The sequence below is a fragment of the Motacilla alba genome, chromosome Z, assembly GCF_015832195.1.
Source record: "Motacilla alba alba isolate MOTALB_02 chromosome Z, Motacilla_alba_V1.0_pri, whole genome shotgun sequence".
Classification (NCBI taxonomy): Eukaryota; Metazoa; Chordata; class Aves; order Passeriformes; family Motacillidae; genus Motacilla; species Motacilla alba.
In genome coordinates this window covers 8,596,713-8,616,386 of record NC_052046.1, presented here as the reverse complement: position 1 = coordinate 8,616,386, position 19,674 = coordinate 8,596,713, and the positions used below count along the sequence as shown (strand labels likewise).

General features: G+C 49.9%; 1 protein-coding gene across 10 annotated transcripts in view; it reads right to left on the bottom strand.

Annotated features, from left to right (window-relative positions):
- The window catches only part of CNTFR (ciliary neurotrophic factor receptor), a 200,585-nt gene that overhangs the window by 138,600 nt on the left and 42,311 nt on the right, over positions 1-19,674 (bottom strand). For 8 of the 10 annotated variants that reach the window (XM_038124675.1, XM_038124678.1, XM_038124681.1 and 5 more), the window contains one exon: positions 8,576-8,680. In XM_038124675.1, coding sequence (XP_037980603.1) covers positions 8,576-8,680 — 105 coding nt within the window. Of the gene's footprint in view, positions 1-8,568; positions 8,681-10,148; positions 10,193-19,674 lie in introns of all 10 variants that reach the window. The other 2 variants (XM_038124679.1, XM_038124677.1) reach the window with 2 other exon arrangements.

Below are 19,674 nucleotides of genomic sequence, written 5' to 3'. Positions count from 1 at the left end.
TGCTGCCACAGTAAGCACAGGCTCTGGGAGCCACAGCAGATGTAGCCAGCAGCAGCCAGGCTCAAAACAAAGAAAAAGCAACATTATGACAAAGAGAACCAGCTATGGAGGTGATTGAGCACCACGGTTTTACTCCTGAATAGTAAGAAGCTGCTCATCTTAAGGAAATCAAAATAAGGGTGGTGATCTGAGAACAGGGGAGCAAGCAAGCCACACCCCAGCTGCTGAGAGTTTGGGGGGCAGGTGGCACCACAGACACCTCTAAAGGGCTTGCCCAGTCTTTTGCAGCAGGAACAGCTAATGCTTTGCCTAGCCTTGCATTGAGGCTGAGGTGTTCTTGGCTGCTGTACCCCACTTCCAAACCTTCCAAGGCCCCATCAAGGCAGGATAAGCCCTGTCCCCCATCAGGGTAGCAAATCCAGCAGCCGTACACATCCCAGACCACAGCTCAGCAGCAGTGAATGAATGCCTGCCAGGGCCTGAGCCCTCATGCTGCTGGGCCAACTAAAAATAAATGAGGTGTGGGTTCACAGAGAGTCAGCGTCAGGTTTTAGAAGTGCTGTGTGTCACTGGTTTTGCTGCAGAAGCCAGGAACAGAGGATAAGGAAAAAGGGCTTCAGAGGGCAAGGAAAAAGTGTTTCAGAGGAATCTTCTGAAACTTGTCTGGCTTTTTGATTTGGGAAGAAAACCTAAAACCAGTTGGAAAGGAGATCTAAACATCATGTCAGAATCCAGCTCTTCATCTTTTTCGCAAGTGGGCTTTCACTTTCTTCTGTGAGGCTATTTGCCAAGCACAACACAGAAACACAAGCTATTTGCGTTGATCCAAAACTATTTTTCACCAAATAAGCCATTCATCTAAAATCTTTCTGCCCAGCTCTGCTGCAGGAGAAGCTATCTGCTCATGGCAGACCACGATTTATGCTTAAATGAGCATTTGTGACTAACAGACAGGCTAGATTCATAGTAAAATGCATCATCAATAAATCAGTCAATCACTTCTGCCCTCAGCTCAAGGCTGAAGTCTGGAGTAACTACTCAGCACTTTGTCAACCTTTACTCCAGCAAAGTCTGGGTAAGAGACCTCAGGATTTAGCCTATTGATTGCTTACTATTGTTTGTGATGCCCTGCATGCTTCAGACATGCTCCCTTCAAGCAAGATTAAATACCTGGCTTATGGCATTGGGATTCAATGGAAATTATCTTCAACAAGCATGGGAACAGACAAGTCAAATTGCCCTGTGCAATGGTCCATTGTAGTGCAGAGGTGCCCTGAATCCCCTCTGTGCTGCCAGCACGGAGGGAACATGTCAGTGCTGACTCTCCCTGGGGCTGGCATGGTGAGCCCCATGGCTGTAGCACATTTCTGCAAGTTAAATGCAATTTTGGCTGTGGCTCCAGAGCCTTTGAGGCTCTCAGCTCCGCCAGTAGTGTTTTGTTGCAAGAATAATAGAGTGACAGCTCCCCGGCAGCTTTGAGTAGCATCCCCAGCTCAAAGGCACCCTTAATACCTCTGCCAAACTCCAGCCTGTCAGTTTTTACATTTGTTTGAAGTTAAGCTGATCTAACTTGGGTGAGTGGATGCAGACAGAGTCGCTCAACCAAAGCCAAAGAATGTCTTGGACACTCCTCTGCCCAAGGGCTGCTACTTGTTTTCCACACACCATCAAGGATATTGAATGTATTAATACAGATGGAGATAAGTGACCCATCCTGCCCCCCAAAAAGGGCAAGACTGGGATATTTGCACAACCATAAAGAAAATACAGCACAGCAAAACACCTCTTAATAACCCTCTCAACATCATCACCTTCCAGGAACACCTACATCTCCCTGCAGACACCACCCTGAAGACAGGGAAAAAAAACCTTCAACAACTACAAACCTGCCATTTCTTCAGGAAAAAAAAAAAAGGAAAGAAAAAAAAAAGAAGAAAAAAAAAGAATAGAAGCAGCCTGCAGAAGGGAAGGACCTAGCAATTTAAGGACAGGGGGGAGAAAAAGGAAGTTAAAAACAAAGGATTTACTAAATCCCATCCCAGACCACCAGCTGCTCTCCCATCCCTATGTCATGCCCATGTACCAGAGATGGCATACTGATTCCCAGGTTTCCCCCATACATCCCACTGTAAGGCAAACTGATTTCTGATGCTTGTCCCGCCTTCTTTTATTTCTGCCAGACCTCCCCCTCTCCTCTGGGTACTTTTCCTGCTGCCATTTGTTCCTGTCCTTTACAGCTCTGCCTGCTGTCACTCGCATAACCTTGCCTGTTTGGTAATTTGTGGCAATAAAGTGTCACTGTGGGGAAAAAATACAGCGTCGCAGCAGCATATAAATCTCTGATCCATAAATTGTGCTGCTCCCCACCTGCACGCCCCTTCTTTTAGATATAAAGTGCAATGATTTGGGGCAAGAGAAAGAAAAAAGAGCCAGTAATATGTGATCTTACTGAAGGGCAGCACTGAGGTGTCCTCACTGGGGGCTATAATGAGTGCTGAGGGACTGGTTCATGCTGTAAATTGCCCTGGAGACATGGGCCCTAGTCCAGGCTTGCTGGAGCTATCCAGAGCTTAAAATGAGTAATCTTAAAGGGGGAAATAATAAATTAAACGTTGCCAAAGAGTGCAATCAGTGCTGCTGTCTGGTTCCTTTTTGAACAACCTCAGTGGTGCTGAGCACATAATGCTGGTGGTGCCATGGCCATGGAAGGGATCCAGGTGTGTGCAGCTGAGCCCCTTGCTCCTCTTCTCACTCAGATGTGGGATCCTGCCTGTCTCCATTACAGCTGAACAGCTCCTCCAGTAGATCCCCACCTCCAGCCACTCTCCCTGGGCATTAAGGGGGACTACAAGGAGGTAGGTCTGCACTTTTCCCTTTCATCTGGTGCTACAGATGCCCACTTTACACTACATATGCCCTCCACTAGGCTGACAACAGTTCCCCATGTCTCAGAGCCAGGATTCAGTGGGGTAGCTACCACCCCAGGCAAATGCATCTCATCTTTGTGGCCCTATGGTTTCCAGCTGTGCTGGGCAGAGTACCAGGCATCCACCACCAAGGCCTCCAGGAGCCATGAGACCCACGGCATCCATAACACCCTCTGAAATGGCTTTAGAGGACTCCAGCCCTTCTTGCTGATAGCTATTTCTTTGAATTGGAATACACAGCTTGCCTCCATCAGACGCCTCATCTACTGAGTTACCAGCTTGGTCACACTGTAGATCAGCATCCTGGGCCAGCTGTAAAATCTCACCTCCAGCACTACTGCAGCCACTCTCCCAAGCATGGCTCCTGCACCAGACCCAGTAGAATGTCCCACTCCTTCTCCCCTGGTTCTTGGCACTTTGGGGTGTCATCCACCATCCGTCACAGAGCAGCAGGAAGACTTGCATTGAAGCCTTCTCCTGAAACTGACGCCCTTCTTGACATCTACAGCTCACCTGAGCAGCTAAGCCAACACTGCTGTGAATATAAACAAGCAGGAGGCAAAGTGCATTCACTAGACAGATAGCTTGGGGAAGTATCATCACCCACTGAAAGCCCACATGTGGTTTTGTAACAAAGGTATTTGCTTCCTGTCTTGCCCACTCATCAGAGGAATATACAAGCAGAGCTGAGTGGCTCCCTGGAGACAGACTAAAACCAAACAGTGCTCAGAGGGCTCAGCAGGAGCTGTGCAGGAGAACACATCATGGACACCCCAGGGTAGAGAAATCTCCTTTCTCCCAGCCTTAGGAATGGCATGCAGCCAGGATCCATCATACACCTATCCTGCACCTGATCAAGATTAAATAAATGTTAATAAGTGTTAAATAAATGAATGAAGTCAGGTCTTGGTCCCCAAACCTGCCCATATGCAACTTCCTTCCTGGAGCCACAATTCACTGAGGCCTGAAAAAGAGCACTTGCTGTGAAATTCTCCAGCTCATTGCTGTGGTTTGGTGCAGGGCTTGGGTACAGAGCACCGACTCTGTGCCAGCATGGTCCTGCCAGCTGCCTGCCCAGGTAGCAAAGGGACCAGCAGCAGGCTGGTCTGTGGGAGCAGAGGCATAGCCAGCACATCACTCAGCACTTGAACCACATCAAGACATTGCCCATAGTTTTGGGAGCCCCAAGAGAAGTCCCAGTGTTAATTAACTGAAGGAAATTCAGCCAGGGCCATTGAAATATCCAGGGAAGCTGTTGAGGACACTGAGCCAGGCTCTTCCCAGCAACTCACAGCAAGAAGGTGACAGTGGGAATATCTGAAACAAAAGGTTCCCACTGGATGTTAGGAGATTTTCCCTCCTTAATCTAGGGTCAGAACCAAGGGAAAACCAGCACAGCACCTTTAACAACAACACTGAAGGCTAAGCAGAATGAAGCCTTTGCCCTTCCCCCATTGCCAAATTCATGACTATTAAGACAGAGCAACGTCTGGAAGGAAATTAAGGACAGCTCTGTCAAATGAGCACCAATACTCCTTCACACCAGGAGCAGAATCTGGATTAGCTAGCCCATTTCACGTCACCTTTTCACCGTCCTCTCAAAAATCAAACACTCATACACATGTATGTACATACACACTGCAAGATCTGAGACAACTTGGCCTGGGGAACCCCAAATATGCAGCTTGCATGACTGGTCCCAATTCAAATATCCTTCATAGCTTTTGATAAAGAAGGAAAACTCATAAGATACAACATGTCAGTGGCTACACCTTGGTGCTTGGGAGGTTAAGGGGGAACAGAAGGAAAAATCTTTGCTGGGAGGGTACACAGCTCAGAGGCAGATACCCCAGGAGATGGAGAATGCCCATGCTTAAGCCATGACCCCTCAGCTCAACAGCCTCACAGCTCTGATGTGACACCCTTGGCAGCTCTGCTCTGGAGCTCCAAGGGCTCTGTAGGTCTATGCAAATGCAAGAACAAGATGAGGGATTATTGACCTTATATTGGCCACCAACTCCAAGAAAAGATCTACTCAGTCACTTCATTCTTACTATCTAAACATCAGGTCTCTTCTTGAAAGCAGGCAAAAGACCACCTCGAAGGTGTACTGCTTGGGGCTGTGCCTGGGGGAGACACACCTCAGCCACCTTCAGATCCAAACACTGCCAAACACTCAAAAACTGCATAATCAAGTGACAGCAGCAGAGCTTTGGCAAGACATCTGTCCATCTATAAATAGAGCTTAACTGTGTGTCCTTATCACAGGGCTTTGATGTGTCTGGGGAGAATATTTTCTTCCCCTTCACCACCAAGTCCCAGGCAGCACAGATAATGGGCTTGGATCGATCCAGCTCAAGTATTGCTAAACTTCCTACCACTGTGGCAGCATGCCAGCCTCAAATAGGACAAGAGAACATGTGTCTGTTCAGAGCCAACCACAAGGAGCAGGCAGAAAATTGCTTTAGGCTTAAAAAAAAAAAATAAAAAAGGTGCTTTTTGCAGATTTGTAGATCAATCTACAATGTATTTTAGAGGTTTAAGAAAGTCAATATAAACAAGATATATCATAGCTGCACAAGAAGCTGAGAAGTTGTATTTCTATTTATGCTGCTACTGGCACTCCAGCTGCTGGCTCAATGTCCTGCTGCAGTCCTACACCACTACTTCTCCAGCAGCAAAGTTGAGGGAAGGGGCTCCTTCTGCTGCTGCAGTTCATCCCCTCATTGGTTTTGCCAGGACAACTCAGCCCTGGGGCTGGCTGGGGTCTGATATACCTGAAGTGTGTCACCACTGCACCTTGTGCCCTGCCTGCAGCAGGAGGGCAACAGGAGGACACAGGGACTAGTGGCAGTGGCCAGGTGACCTCCCACAAAGTGCAGCTTGTCTCCTTAGGCCTCTCTGTCTGCACAGGCTCAGCACAAAAACTGGCTCAGCTCTCTGGGGATTCTCTGGGCAGTGCTGAGACAATCCCTTGGCATTCATTTCTCAAGCTGGCGCTGCTGCAGAACTGCAGTGGCCTGACCTCTACAGACTCATCCCCAGGGACATGACAAGTTGGTTCCCTCCCACAGACACGTCTGCCACGTGCCCACCATTCCTCTTGAACCATCCTGGCACGAGTTGGGAGAGGCCTGGCACAGATGGCTCTGCCACCCCTCTGCCCCCTCAGCTCCACTGCAGGGCACTACAAAGCATATTCAGAATTTTTCTCTCTCTTTGTTATTATAGTGAGTCACACGCCATGCCTTATCAAAGCAGATCTAAATCATGTCTGTCTCTCCCCAGATCCAACATAATATGTCACCCATTAAACATGCAATTATGCTGCATTTACAAATCCATGAGAGGTTCTCATCCTCTCATGGGCAGGAGTGCTCACATCCCTGTGGTGGAGCCTGTCCTAATGAGCCACCAGGAAGTGGATCCCATTGGAACTGACCACACTGATTTCCGAGTCTCCATGAGGCACAAAACCCCATTTCCTGGCTTCCACCCTCTGCCTCAGAGGGTGAAGAATGACGTGTGCATCTGGATGGAAAAGAGTTGGCTGTACACCTTTGGTCAACAGGAAGAAGTCCCTGGGATGTGGGATGCCCAGCTCCAGACATCTTTCTGATCCAGAGCCCATCCAGGCATGGGAAAACAGGTCAGCCTGCAACAGAGGAAGCAGAAACCAGCTTCCTACCCTTCCTACACAGCTAAAACTTGTGCAAATGCCTGCCACGCATCCCACCAAATCCTTTGGGAGCAAACCTGGGGCAGGAAGCCAGTGATGCAGGGCAGGGATCAGCAGCTGACACCGAAGCTGGCAGGAGTACCAGCCTGCTGATGCTTCTCCAACCCCCTTCCCATCTCTCTGCCGGGCTCAAGCTCCTCTAGCAGCACATCATCCGGGCTGGGCTCTTACTCATCTGCTGCCATGCACAAGCAGGCGTCAGGGGACATATCTGTGCACAAATCCGAGGAAGAAACAAGCAGCATTAACTGGTAGCACGTGTGCATGGAGACCCCTCAAACTCTTTTTCCCCTTGCTCCCATCTGCTCTGCTCTGGGCCACTAAATCCAATTCAGCAGTGCTCAGAGCTTGTACCAAAGCTGCGACACATTTGTCAGATCCCTGACTAGACCCATGGCTAATTTTACAACGCTAATTTATCTCACCATATTATATCGCTTTCATTTCATCCCCCCAGGATCCCATTACTGCCAGTGTACCTTGTAGCCAGCATGTAACAGTAATTGGTATTATTAGCGACGTACCCTGCTCGAGCTGCTCTATTTGCAGAGCTGCAAGGAGTCCCGTGGGTGGGCTGATCTACCTCGAGGACAGGGAGGGAAGGAGTCCTTGTTCCATGCTGCTCCACGGATGCCACCAAGGAGCAACGCCAAGGGCAGGGTTTTGCTGCTGCAGAGCATCTCTGCACGCTCACACCCCAGCCCACTCCCCATTGTGGCTCCATCAGGTGTTGCCCACCCCTGGGGTCCTTAGCCTTGACCTTTTAACTCCAGGGCAAACAATCAAGCGTGCACACAGGGAGTGCTTCTGTCCTTGCTTGTGGCTCAAAGGATAAAGGACTCTGCTTATCCAGGGTTGAAGGGGCTGCAAAACCCTGGGAAGCATGATGCAGGGGTAGAGGGCAGGGAAGGGGCACTGGGAAAATTCATAATTCATGCTATTTTGGTCAACAATTTCTCCTCTTTGGTTTAAGTTATTGCTTTCTAGTATCAATATAATTAGAGCCATGCAGTTTTAGCTAAGTGAGAGGCTGAACTAGTCAAATGGTGACAATTCCCACTTAAGACGTCCTTGTCTGGCATTTAGAGACTTGTTAAATTTTAATTCATCATTTTCCTTTCTCAGGCACAGCACCAGCAAGCACCGGGCTTCCCCAGCACAGCTCTGCAGGGTCTGCATCCCCAGGTGGGGCAGCTCCATCTCCAGGCTCCTTTCCTGCTCCACCATGGCTCAAAGAACGTGATCCCAAACCCCTCCTCAAACAGCACTGTGTTACTACAGGCCCATACTGTGCACACATGTAACAGGCCTCAGAGGTGGGGCAGCCTCTAGCCCATGGCTGCTGCTGGTGGTGGTCTCCTAAGGGGATTCATTCCCTTCCAAGCAAAGCCCATGCACCTCATCCCTGAAGCTGCAGCCTGGCAGGGCAGGAAAGCAAAAGCAAATCACCCAGCAGACCTGAGAGCTTCAAGTTATGCTTGTGTGCAAGAGGTGGCACCTCACCTTCCACCACATAGCTGGGCTGGGTGACACTTACCTGCTCCAGAGTGGTTCAGCCGCAACGTGGGACCTCTGCGACTGTGGTTGGACTATGAACCTCTGAGCTGCCCAAAGGGCTTTCAAGTGGGAGAGCTCTCTTTGGGGAAGTTGTCCATGGGCAGACCATAACGTGGGATTTTCTAGGCTGTTCATCCATATTTGCCCCTCCACATCCTAAATAACCACTCTCAGCATCTGCCCTCTTTGCACAGCAGCTAAAAGGCTGCTCACACGCCAGAGCCAGGAGCAGCCTTTTGCCACACTTTAATAAACACCACCATCCTCACCAGAAGACACATGTCCTGCAATCCCACAAAGCACGCCAACTCAAGACAAGCTGGGTGAGCAAGATTTTTAACCCACCTCTTACCTCTCCACCAGTCCAGAGTCCTTGGAGCGTCCCCAACTTCTCATAAACGTCTGGGCGATCCTTCTGGCTGCTTGTCCAACCCTCACTGCTCAGATCTGGGATTTTCTTCAACAAAACAGAAGAGACAACCTGTCAGGTTACCAGGTGAAACTCTGCCATTGCTTCAGGTTCAGCAAACAACCAAGGAGGGGGGGCATCTGTTTCCCAGCCCTGACAGCTGGGGGTAACCGGTGCAAACACGAACCTAGTTAGAATGAGAGCCCTCCCACAAGAGCATCACAGCCCAGCCCCAAAGCACGTATTTGCTTAATTATTTCGATTCAGAGACATGAAATGGGAGAGGGGAAAAAAGACCCCTGCAGCGTGGGGCATCTCTGATCTTCTTTAAAGACAGACAGCAATGCTCCCCAGACAGAACAGTAAAGCCCCAGCACCAAGGCATTCGCCCATGAGGTCTTGTGCTGCCTGAGCCCTCATCCTGAAAACCCTCACAAACGTGTTAAACAGTGCAGGGAGAGGCCAGTCCGACTGAACCCAGGAGTGTGAAGAGTAAAACATGCCTGTATGGCTTTGCAGCACAGACACCAAGGACTGGAAACAGGAGGAGGACTTTTTGTGCTAGGTCTGACAGGATGCCTGGTGAGATGGAGTCAGAGGCACTGGTGTAACCAGTGGTGCCCTCCCTTACAGCAGGAAATAGGATTTTTGTGTTAGACAAACAAATTATCAGTTGAGATCTGTGCTCATTATCTAGCTCTTGTGGCTAAGGTTGTGTTGCTCCTCCTACTTCTTTTTAAATGCTTTGAAAAGGGAAAAAAAAAAAGTCTTATGGCTCTGCATTATTAAAAATGAAAAATAGGAGCCAAAACCCACTGGCAAGAGGAAAGTCTGGGACTCACTCCTGCAGAGATTCTTTCCCAAGGGTGACAGTGACTCCAAGCCTGGAACACCACAGGCTTTAATTAGCACCCAACCCTCAGCTGATGAGCTTAGCCAGAGTTCCTCCCAAGACCTTATGCAAAGCCTGTACAAGCCAATGGGAGGATGCTGCAGAAACCCAAGCTACAACCCCCCTGCCCTGTCTACCTCCTGCCTGCCTACAAAACCTAAATAAATAAATGACCACCCCCTGAAACTACACTGGGCGCCCGATTGCAAAACCCTCATTTGCAAAGTGCTTTAAAATAATTACAAAATTTTCCCAGAGTTTACAAGGAGAGAAGCTGACTGTTTGTCATGCCGGCAGCCACAGTGTGCCGCAATTTATCACACTTGTCAGGTGTCAGCCACCAAGAAATTTAACTCCAGCTGCCCCAAGCTCAGCACCCACAATGCCCCATCATTCAAAACCTGCTCTGCCAGGCACCCCAGAGCTGAGGAGTAACTGGCAAGGAGGGGAGAGGGCTGCTCCCCACCAAGCCTCCTCTCACTCTGCAATGCAAATATAACTCTTTGGTTATTTTTTGGAAGTATTTTTGGTTGGGGGTGTTGGGTTTTTTTCCCTACCCACAGATGAAGTGGAACAGGAAGGGAGACCAGGCTACAGCGAGAGATGAGGCTCATTTATCATTACCTGCCAGAGACCCTCCTTGGTTCTAATTCCAGCTTGGCAGGGACCTGGGAAGAGAGACTGAGCTTAGCAGGGAGTATCCTCAGGGAGATAGTGCATTATTGTGGGTACAAAGTGCAAAATCCCAGTGCCTTTTCTGAGAGACGTGTCTGGAACCTGTGGAAGGGACTGACATTCTCTGTCACCTCTGTGCCCTGTGCTGAGCCTGATGAGCCAGCCCTGCCACAGGTCCAGCAGCCCAGCTTTCCACATGGAAATCAAAGCATGAGTTGCTTTTGGAGGGGCTTCAAATTGAGGTCAAACTGGATTTTGGGGGAACTCAGCATGTCCAAAATGGGTCACCAGCTGAAGGACCTGACTTGGGGCATGAGTTACTGCTGAGCCACAGGGAAGATCTGTGAGCTGTGCTTCCCCATAATAATGGGACAGCCTTGATCACAGCTCAGGTTGGCTCACATAAGGAGCAAATATCATCAGCCACAGAGCAGGGACAAATTCTGGGTCAGGTCCCTGCAGGAGGGCTTGCATCAGTGCTGAGCTCACCCTGCATCACCAGGACTTGAGGTCTCAGCATTGCCATGGTCATGGCACATCATCAATGTGACACCTGTTTATAGCCCACCTGTATGGTCTGCCCCACAGAAATTCTCCTGCTTTGGCCATTTCTGTACCAACAAGTTGACTTAAGAGAAACCTGCCTGAAAAAGCACTAACTTTTTAAACAGGTCCTGCAAAATGCTGGAGGAAGCCCAGCACTCATGGCATGCTGCATGTCCCACATGATGCATCCGCATGGCACAGCAAGGGCTAATGGATAACTGAACCACATGCTTAATGGAAAAAAAAATATAAAAATCCAAACACACATCATTTGCCAAAAATCCTTCTCTCCAGCACAAGCTGAGGCTATGCTGATCAGGGATCCACGAATTTTACTTGCACCAACAGAAGGGGCCCAACATTTCCCAGCAGCGAGGCGTCCCTGCATGAGCTGGGGGCACAGGTTTTGCAGAGCAGCAGCTGCTGCTGCGGGGAGCTCCCCGCACATGCTGTGGGTGACACACCCACACAGCCACGATTCAGAGCCTCGCCACTTGGCACGGGCAAGGCGGATTTTTGTGGCATCAGCAACAAGCAGAACCCTGATGCCTGGCTCAAAACCTTTCCCAAAACTGTCAGGCCCAGTCTCACAGCACAAAGATATTGGAATTTCTTCAGCACAACTGCAAGAATTTTTCTGCTTTTTTTTTTTAAATTTTATTTTTAACTGTGGATAAACTAATGCCTCCCCCCCCCCTCGCCCCCCCCCCACCCCAACCCTGTTCTGAGAGCAGCTTAAAACTCTCTTTGCTAAAATTTTCCAAAAAAATTCAGCCGGAGGCAGAGACATGTGAAGTTTCAGTCCAAATGGTTAAAGGCTGGCGTAGTTTCAAGCAACTGAAGACAGGGGCTTATAATCAGAAGTGTCAGGCAGCCTTAATTATATTATTTCCTGAAGGAAATAGTTTTCCCTGCTGAAGTCCAGGAGTTATTAAAAAAAAGTTGACCTCACTGGAACCAATCAAGATGGAGACAAGAAGCCTGTGATGGATTCTTAAGGCAGGCGTGTTCATGCATCTGTATTTTCAGGGGTCCAGGATTTTAGGACAGGTATTCCCAGACAAGCCTGGCTTTGCAACAGCTGAGAACCAGGACCCAGGATGCAGAGCCCCCTCCCATCCATCCTCATGGGTGCCCTGGGCAGGGGCACGTGGGAGCCCCATGCATGCAGGGAGGGTGCTTGCCTGTACCCAGATCGATTGCCTCGCCAAGGCAAGCGAGGAAAAACAGCCGGATGCTTTGTAGCTGTCAGGAGCACACAGGCTTTTTGTTCGTGTCTTCCTCTGTGCCCATAAATAAAAGTGACAGCAACTTTATTTAGGACTTCTTCCAGTTAAGAGGGGATGGAAGAAAAGTGAAAAATTAAATCGTAGCTCAGCAGAGGCAGAGGGGGAAGGTCCTGGAGGCACAGGTCAGGTTGTGCCACTGCTGCAGCAGCCTGGGGTGGTGGCAGCCCTCACTCTCCAAAATCAGTACCTCCTCATCCCCATCAGTGCACCTCTCTCACCTGCCCTTCCAGGCACAGAAATCCCAATCCCAATCCCACACTGCCGCCTCTGCCTTCTGCTGCCCATCCACTCCCCAGTGCAAGCTGAGAGGTTCAAGCATCTGGAGTGAGTGGAGGTTCAAGCATCTGGAATAACTATGTCTCCTTACATCCTAGAAAAGACTGAAACAACCCCCAAATAATCAGGAGGAGAAAGTCACCTCTTCCCTGCTCGTATGCAGAGGTTGTGCTTGTAGCACCACCAGCAGCCCTAAAAGGCAGCTCAGCCCTGTGCAGCTCACCAGCACGGCTGAGCAGGGAGTGCAGCATCTCCACTAGCATCCACTACCACGGAAAGTCCTGTCTGTTTGGCAATAATCTCCAAAGAGTATTTTGCAACTGAGGAAAGACCTCCTTTCTACAAAAAGCATGAGAAGAGACTCAGAGAGCAGGAGAGGAGGGAAGGCTGCTCTGCAAGAGGGCTAAGCACCCTGCAGACCCAGCCCTGGCAATGCTCCCTCATGAGGAAGCACAGCCAGGGTTTGAGCATCCCAGTCTGGTCTCCCCCAGCTCCCTGCACCATCTCCCAGCAGCACAGCACCTCGTGTCTCACAACAGTATTGCGACACACTGATAACACAAGCTTTGTTTCAGCCTTCATCCTGCTCGCACCACTGCTGAGCCAGAGCTGTGCCACAAGCCAAAATCCAGTTCCACAGGGACTGTATGATTGTGCCACTTCCCAGGTGCTTAGGGCTTGACTGCAGCTCGTCTGGAGTTGTGTCCTGCACTTGCACACAAACACAAAAGCTCAGGGCAGGTGTGTAGGAAAAGAACCCCCTCCCTCCCATCCCAGGGATGAGCCCACCCCGTGCAGAAAGGTTTAGGGTGGAAGTTGTGTGCAGGTCCCGTGGGACAGAGGCTGCCAGTGACCTCATGGGTTTCTTCCACTGCTGCCCTCTCCGCTGCCATGAGTCAGAGATTAATGACAGGCCATTTGTCAGCACCGGTGGCATCATTGCCAATCTCATTTCTGAGCAGACATCTGACCTTGCTTGCCTCCCCGAGACCCATGTTACCGCATGGCTCCAGCAGCCTCCTGACAGCTCCCAGGGGAAGCAACACAAGGCAAGGAACTGGGCTGTGACAGCTTGATCCTGAGTCAGGATGCACAGACAAACAGCTCAGGATAAGCAGTGAGTGTTTGCCTGCTTGCCCCACTGCCCTACCCCCCTCCCAGCTGGCACCCAAGAAAGGGCCTCTCTTACCAAGCACTGGGCTAGGTTATGGAGAAAGGAGATCTGTGTCCAAAGATGAGGACACAGGCAAAGCAAGCCTTGCCTGAAACTCTGGAAGGAAGAGGAAAGAGGGTGTGGGAGACATATGATCTTTTCCCCAAGCCTGCAGTATCTGTGTTCCTGCCCACACTACCCAGCCAGCTGAAGGGATGCGTGTGCAGTTCCAGCTGTGGCAACCAGACTTTCTGCACAGTCAGCCATGACCCAGACTGAATCTTAACCCAGATCTCACTCAGTGAGAAGACCAGGCAAAATCCAGACACGGATTCATCCTGCATTCCTGAGCAGGACTTGTACCCATGTCCTGGGGTGTAGATGACCTATGCCACAGGGTCCAGCACTCCTCTGCTCCAAACAGGCCGTGTTGTCACTACGTGACAGTCCCACTATGTGACTGTCACTTGGTCACCACACACAGTTCTGGTCCTCGCAGAGTGGGAATAGAGGCACGGGGGAAGGGGAACAAAGCATCTTCTGCATCATGGTATTCCAAGAACACCAAGGCTTTTCAGTCTGGGAATAAGGAGGAGACAGGGCTTACTTAGCTACAGGACCTTGGGCTAGGCACACTGTATTGGCCAAACCATAATGTCCACACTGCTCTCTATTAAACAACAGAAAACAAATTATTTCCAGAGGAGCAGAGAGTATTCGAGAACAGGTCTTCTGACAAGTGCTGGTCCTGATGCAAGCTTTGCCTCCCCGTAACCCTCAGCCTTAGACAGCCAGATGCATCCCCACCAGGAGGGATGAGACAACCACCAGCACAGCTCTTCTTCTGTGCCAAGTCAAGCCAGCCCCAGCTCTCATGCTTCTCAGAAGGAGAACAAATTAAAATGATGTGGGACTGGGAAAAGACTCACTAGGTTAAGATGAAGAAATCAGTGCCATTAAACGTCATTAGAATAATATGCCCAGAAAGCTTCATAAAAGGAGATACCATATGATTGAATGCTCTCCAGACCCTCATTTTGCACAGACCCAAAACATCAGCCCAGAGCCTCTTTTAACAGCCAACTCTCACAACAATCAGGTTTTAGGTTTTGTTTTGTGATGTGTTGGTTTTTTTTTCCTGAGGAGCTTTTGGGTCTGCAATTGAAACTACAATTCCTTTAGTTCCTGGAGGGGGGAGAAAATAAAAATCATTTTTCATTAAGCTGAAGCAAATGGCATTTTTGCTTGTCAAAAATATTTGACACAACTCTGACAGACTCGACCAGACATATAAATAAAAGATTTAAATCCTTCTGCTTCAGAGCTTAAGAAAAACCTGCTGTCAGTCCAGTGCTAGTACAAACTCTGTCCTACAGGTCACACTCCCTGGGGGTTGCCAGCACCATCCTGGCACTGATGCTGGGATAGAGGGCAGGTACCAGCCACACCAGCCTTTTCATGCAGGTAAAACCCCACCAGCCCGTGTTATCCCTCTGCTCTCTTGGAGGCAGGATCAGCCTCCCCTGGCTCAAGCAGCACACAGCCGGCTCCAGCAGCAGGGAGGTGAGCAGCATCGATCCCTTCCCTCTCCTGCCACCATCTGTATCTGATAGCAGCATCGACCGAGCAGCACTGGATGCTGTATTTCCTCGGCCACCTGGGCTGTGCACCAGCCGCCTTCCCCATCCGTCGTGTCAGCAAGGCAGCCACAGACGCCGTGACAAGACACAGAGCAGTGTCGGAGCCCATTTCTAAATCCTTCTATCCTATTCAAGCCAGAGAGGCTTATGTGTATGGATTTATACTGTTTGCCCCAATATTTAGCTACTGAGCTGACTAATCTGTGTGCAAGAAAAACCACGGTGGCTCAGAGGCTGAGCAATCTACATCATTCATCATTTAGATTAGCTATTGTCTTAATCCTCTTTAAACTACTGTATAATACATAAGGGAATGGATGTCCTATATGCTCAGGATATGCAGAAAAAACCCAGGCTGAAGCTCAGAAACTTGGAGAGAAGTGAGAATGACAAATCCTACCAAGCCACAGAAGGAAAAGGAAACTTGTTGAAACCCCTGACAGATGGTTTAACTTCTTCTTGCTCTCTCCACCCCACCAGCCTTTAATTATTTCCTAGCCAGCTTCCCAATTACTTCCCAGGCAGCTTCCTAAACCTCTTCTGTCCTCTCCCTTCAGACAACCCCATGATGAGCTGTGGGCCCCAACCTGCAGCAGCCCATGCCATGTGGACTTGCTGCTGCCCCAAGGATTTGCAGGCCTGTGCCCCAGGAGCTGGGACATCCCACTCCAGCCTCAGCGGTGGCTGTGCTGCTCTCAGAAAGACAGTGGCTCTGCCCAGCCCAGTGCCACACTTTGGGCCATGCCTGGCAAACAGGCAGGCTCAGGTCAAGGATTAAAGCCTTGCTTGGCTATCCAGGGTCATGCCACACATTGCTGCAGTGCCCGACAGGAGGATGAACAAAACCAGGTTTCTTTATGGCAACAGCGAAGAGTTCAGGGGTAGAGGGAGGGACAGCAACAAGGCAGTGGCAAACAAGGCTCTAGTTCACTGCCTGCCGGAGCTGAGGGAACTAATAAACAGACAGATGAGCTAAATTGTCTTCTGAACCTCTGTATCAGTATTCACATTACAGAGCCTGCTTCCAGCAATTCCAGCGTATTAATAATAAATGCTACATAATTACAGCAGACTTGCTTTGTCCTCTCTTTCTGTTTACTGTCAATGTCTCTTTAACCCTTTGCAGTCCACAGCTGGCTCTCCACTGGCACCAGACCCTCCACAAATGGCACAGGCCTGGCATCACTGATGGGTGTCTCTCCCAGCTCACTCCTGGGTTGGTCGGGGTGCAAGGGGAGGTGAAGGAAAGCTCAAGTGCTGATACCACTCAGTAGGGATCACCTTTTTCCTGTCAAAGCCCTGACAATCTTGCTGCAGGGCATGAAAAAGGTGTATTTGAGGCCTCAGGAGCACCCCCAGGCTGGGATGAGCTGGGGACTGTGCAAACAGCATCTCCAACACACAGAGGTGTAACAAGTCACCAAGAGCCTCTTAACAGCAAAGAGGGTTTATGGCCTCTCCTGGTTTTAATCCCATCCAGACTTGCTGCTGGATCTGCCTTCCCCACACACGTTTTTGGGGTATCTGTACCCCAGCCCATCGGGACCCTTACTGCTGCACCCATGGTCCTTGGGCTGTCAGTGATGACAACCAGGGATGCAAACACACACTGCTGGGAGCTGGAAGTGGGCTCTGGAGCAATCCCTGAAGGATGTATTCCTGGGGACACACAGGAGATGACCCACACAGGTGCCAAGTCTGGCACCCAGGCAGGGAAGAGCAAAGGTTTTGGATAATCAAGTTTCAAACCAAACACCTCCTGTGTTTGAACCGTGGCCACATTCCCCATCCTCAGCAGCACCACAGCCCCACACAGCTGCTCTTCCCAAGTCTCCTTCCTCACAGACAAGCTGTGCCAGAATGCCTGCCCTGTCTCATCATTTCATGAGCTGATCCATATGAGAGTTAAAGACCCTCTGGCACTTTCCCCCCCGAATTTTCGAAGTATTTAATCCAATGTAGCTGCAAACTGAACTCTGGAGCCCACTTTAGTTCCCACAGGACTCTTGCTGAGTATTTCTTCCTCAGTTGGAAGCAAAAAGCCCCAAAAACTCTGAAGAAAGGCCCACATTAACAGTGCAATAGCAGTTTTTATCTGAGCACAGGTTTAATTTGCACCTTTCAGGCTAGCTGTCTCTTTTCCAGCCTTGCAGGGAGGCTGCCATGGCTCCTAACACAGCTTCAATAAGAGAACAAATACCTCAAATGGGATTTCTGCAAGAAAGCAGCATGCAAAACAAAGTATGCCTGCCTTCCAGTGCAAATTAACTCAGCTTCTGACCCGACTGCAGACCTTTCCAGACAGGAGACCCACTGGACAGCAAATGAATGCCAAACAACTCAGATGCAAATCTCTCCCTGCACAGAGAGCCTCAAATGCTAAGGGAACACTTGGCTCAAACAGCTGGGCACTGAAAAGCCTTGGAATGGAAAAACACAAACAACTTAAACCCAGTTACATCACTCACACAGGGAAGGCTAGGCTGGAGTGACATAAGAACATCTACCCCTCAGACACCATGTCTCCCACTCCACCTGGGACATGCAGAGCATCTCCCTGTGCTGACATCCTGCCATCATTTTCCAGTGGTTCCCATAGCTGCACACATCCTCTTTGCATTTTCTGTGCCATCTCTCCTCTGCCAGGTGAAGCGCAGAAGATTTTTTTTTCTCCCCGTAGTACACACACACTTTTTCTGGTTTCTCACAGTGAAAGAGCAACTGATCATTCGGGAATAATCACTAAACAAAAAGAAAGACAGCATTTCTGTCCTAAAATGAGTACAGGCTCCAAGAAAAGTGGGAGGGACAGATGGGAACAAGACACAAAGGCAGGAGTCCTCTGTACCACTTCCATGGAGCATGCACGCCAGAGAAGGATGGAGCAGAATGGGGATTGGGAAGAAATGGGATCTGCATTGTTACATCCAGCTCTTCCTTGTAGGACAGTACCAGGAAGACTACTTGGAGAGCAGCATACTACACAGTTAAAGCCAGCAGATCTCCCCAGGGTACAAGGAAGGGCAAGTTCATTCTGCTGGGAGGCCCTGGGTTGATTGTATCTCTGCTGTCTCTTCACTCACTGCCACTTTTCGCAAGCAGCTCCAATTTCTACATGGCAGGAACCTGCGCAGAGGGCACTCAGCAGGCTGGAGTCCCCTCACACCGCCACAGGATGGTACAGCCAGCAAAGCAACAATCCATATGGACAGGGAGGGAAACCCACAAAGACCTGCAAGGAAGGTGACATATGTCAGCCCCAGAAAGGAAGATCCCGAGCTGGCCTGGGGCACATGCAACCTGTGCTGCTGGAGGAGCTCCCCCTCGCAGGGGGAAGTGATGGAGTGCTGCCATGAGTGCTGCCACGAGTGCTGCCAGCCCCTCACAGCACCCGCCAGACACACGGACAGCCCCCAGCACTGCTGAGGAGGCTATCACAGAAGGAGTGCAAGGGTGGAAGTGCCCGGACTGATCCCTGATCCATTATCAACATTTACCCCAGGATTATCAGCCAGCACTCACAGATGCCAATACAGAAAAGCATTAGCATTCTGAGGTCCCAGACTCATCTCCAGGACAGCCTGCATCCCAATGCTGTGCCAGGGCTGTTTTCCCACTTTCTAACAAGACCCACATCCAAACCCACCCCCCAAATCTCAGGATGCCCCTCGGCAGCTGATGACAGCACGTTGCAGGCTGGGTGACCCTCCTGTATCAGCCCCCTCCAAAAGCCATTTAGAAAAGAGACAAGTTATTAATTACAAATTAAGCTGCTAATTGATACTAAGCTCTGTTAGCTCTAGGGGAAACAGAGGCAGAGCTGTGCCCCTCACCCACGGTTCACTGACTACAAGTGCAATATGAGGGGCCTGAGCTCCCCAAGAGAGCTGCTGAGGGCACAGTCACACCACTTGCAGCTTGAGCTGCATGCCTCAGCCCAGAGATCTCTCAGCGCTGCACTCCCTGCATCCCTCACCTGCCTCCAAGCACTCCAAGACCACCAAAGGTTTGAACACCCTCTCCCATCTGACAGTCAGACCCCCGACCACACCCACAAGCACCAGTGATTGCCTCCATCAGACTTTTTCTATAACACAGCACTCAGGAGTGACAGCCCCAGGGCTCGCCCCAAATAAAAATTTCCTCTCTTGGAAGGGATGAGCAATTTTCCTGTCACCACAGCCCAGCAGCAATTCAAGGTCTGTTCAAAAAGCCCCAGGTTTTTCTGGTCCTGTGTGGGCTCTTGCATCTTGCAGGGAATAAGGAGATGAAACCATGCAAGAAACAGCCCCTGCCGGGCAGGAAGGATCACACCATCTGAAATCCTAGATCTTATGAAATCCCTCCTGCCAAAAGTTCCTCAGCTCTGCCTTCTGAAAAGCTAAAAACACAGTGCAGAATTACCTCTCCTCTCTTGATAGGTAACAGGTAATAAGTAATAAAACAATAATATTAGTAAATAATGAATAAGAGGCAGTAAAGTTCTGAAGTATTTCACCCCTTTGCCCCAGCTTTGGAGCACATGGGAAGTTCTTCTCTTGCAAGAGAAGCTCAGCACTTGCCCACTTTGG